The 1,705-nt window shown below is 32.7% G+C and overlaps 1 protein-coding gene across 1 annotated transcript in view; it reads right to left on the reverse strand.

The window, feature by feature from the left end:
• Iqcm (IQ motif containing M) overlaps positions 1-1,705 on the reverse strand; it is a 471,351-nt gene that overhangs the window by 456,675 nt on the left and 12,971 nt on the right. The window contains exon 2 of the mRNA XM_023723694.1: positions 1,019-1,101. Within this exon, the coding sequence (XP_023579462.1) occupies positions 1,019-1,101 (83 nt within the window). The remainder of the gene's footprint in view (positions 1-1,018; positions 1,102-1,705) is intronic.

The raw sequence follows: 1,705 nt of genomic DNA on the forward strand, positions 1-1,705 counted from the left end.
ATGCACCGACCTATTCATGAAATTAATATCATTGAAAATAATTTTAAAATTTTTAGGAAAAAAAAATCAGTCAAGTAATATTAACAGTGTTGATCACAAAATTAGAAGTATCTACGGCCGGTAGCGGCCATGCTGCTGCCGGCTGTTTGTTAGCATTGAAAGCTCTAAAAGTTTTGCTGTTGCTGAGAGGAACAGCCAAAAGAAACACAAGTAAAAATGAAACACCCCTTTCTCACCAAAAAAAAAAAAAAAAAAAAGCATTGAAACTTTTAAAATCATTATGTAAAATTCTGTCTAAATTTTTTAATTATTAAAAAGGAGACTAAGTCAAAAGTGGAATGTAACTCTCATGTTTGTGAGTCAACTTCCTTTCCTAACCTGTGTCCCCAAAGGTCCATTTGTCACAAAAGGTGCCCCTCCCCCAAATTATCCACCTCCTCAGTGACTGCTTCTCTACACCATTCCATCCCCTTTTTGCCTTTCTGCTCACCTTCCAAACCTAGGTTATCCAGAAGCTGTGGCTTGTGTGGGGCACAGTGCTTATTGCTGAAGAAGCAACATTCAAAGAAGAGTCTACGCCCTTGAGTAGCTGTCAGCCTGGCTGACAGTCTGAAGGCAAAGCAAGGTGGGGGAGAGCACAGGCGAAGTGTCACTGTAAGGGCACTGAAGATGTGCATCTTACAGTAGATTTTTCACTTCAGTCTGTCCAATAGAATGTAAAGGGATATTTACTTGAAACAAACTCAAAAATTGTGCTACAATTTGTCAAAAGAAAACATCAAAAATTTCTACATGTACAAACTAAATACATATGTTGAATTAGTTTATAGAACTAAACAATCTTATTTTTAGATGGCATATAAAATGAATTCCTGCAGCTAATAAGTGTTTCATTTTCACTCTATTGAGAACCTATCTCACACTAGGACTCATGCAATCCTATGAAAGAACGATGTCAGTACACATAAAGATTGTTATTATTTTTCTCAAAAACATTAAGTAAATTGAAAGCACTAACTGTATTTATCTTCTCATGATGTTGAGCAATGAGAGTTTTTGGTTCTTGAAGAAAATCTTGCCTTGTGGTCTTGCAAGTAGGACCTAAAATACAAACAGAGAAGCGATTTATAATTTTAAAATGTAGTTATTTATACTTTGTACATAGAAATTTCCCAATTGCAAAATTTTATGAAATTCAAATTTTGGAAAAGTTATGAAGTTTGCAGGGTATTATACAGAGTAAATCTTGTAAGTACACATAAGTGAATGTAAAAGAAGTTAATGTTATGATCCTTTAATATAATTTTTGTCAATTAAAAGGCAAAATTGGCTAGTAACTAACAAAGTGACTAATTTTCCTAAATTACTAAATCCCAAAGAAACTAAAGATAAAACACAAAATTTAGATGCACACCTATGTTGACAATTCTGTATTATTTCACAGAAAATACAGCAACATATTTAGGGTATAAACATTTTTAACAAATTTCTATATTTTTTTCATAATTTTATTGATAAACAAATAGCAATGAGACAGTTTCAAATCAAATTGGCAGGACAGTTTCAATAATTAACACATTGCATACATTCTTCCTAGTGGTTAATTGCTGTACAAGATGAGGACATGATATCCTACTTACAAACACCATTAGAACAAATCCCTCTATTCATTAAAAGAATGTAACTATATATCTATCCTAAACAT

The sequence above is a fragment of the Octodon degus genome, unplaced genomic scaffold (assembly GCF_000260255.1).
Source record: "Octodon degus isolate 3935 unplaced genomic scaffold, OctDeg1.0 scaffold00101, whole genome shotgun sequence".
NCBI lineage: Eukaryota > Metazoa > Chordata > Mammalia > Rodentia > Octodontidae > Octodon > Octodon degus.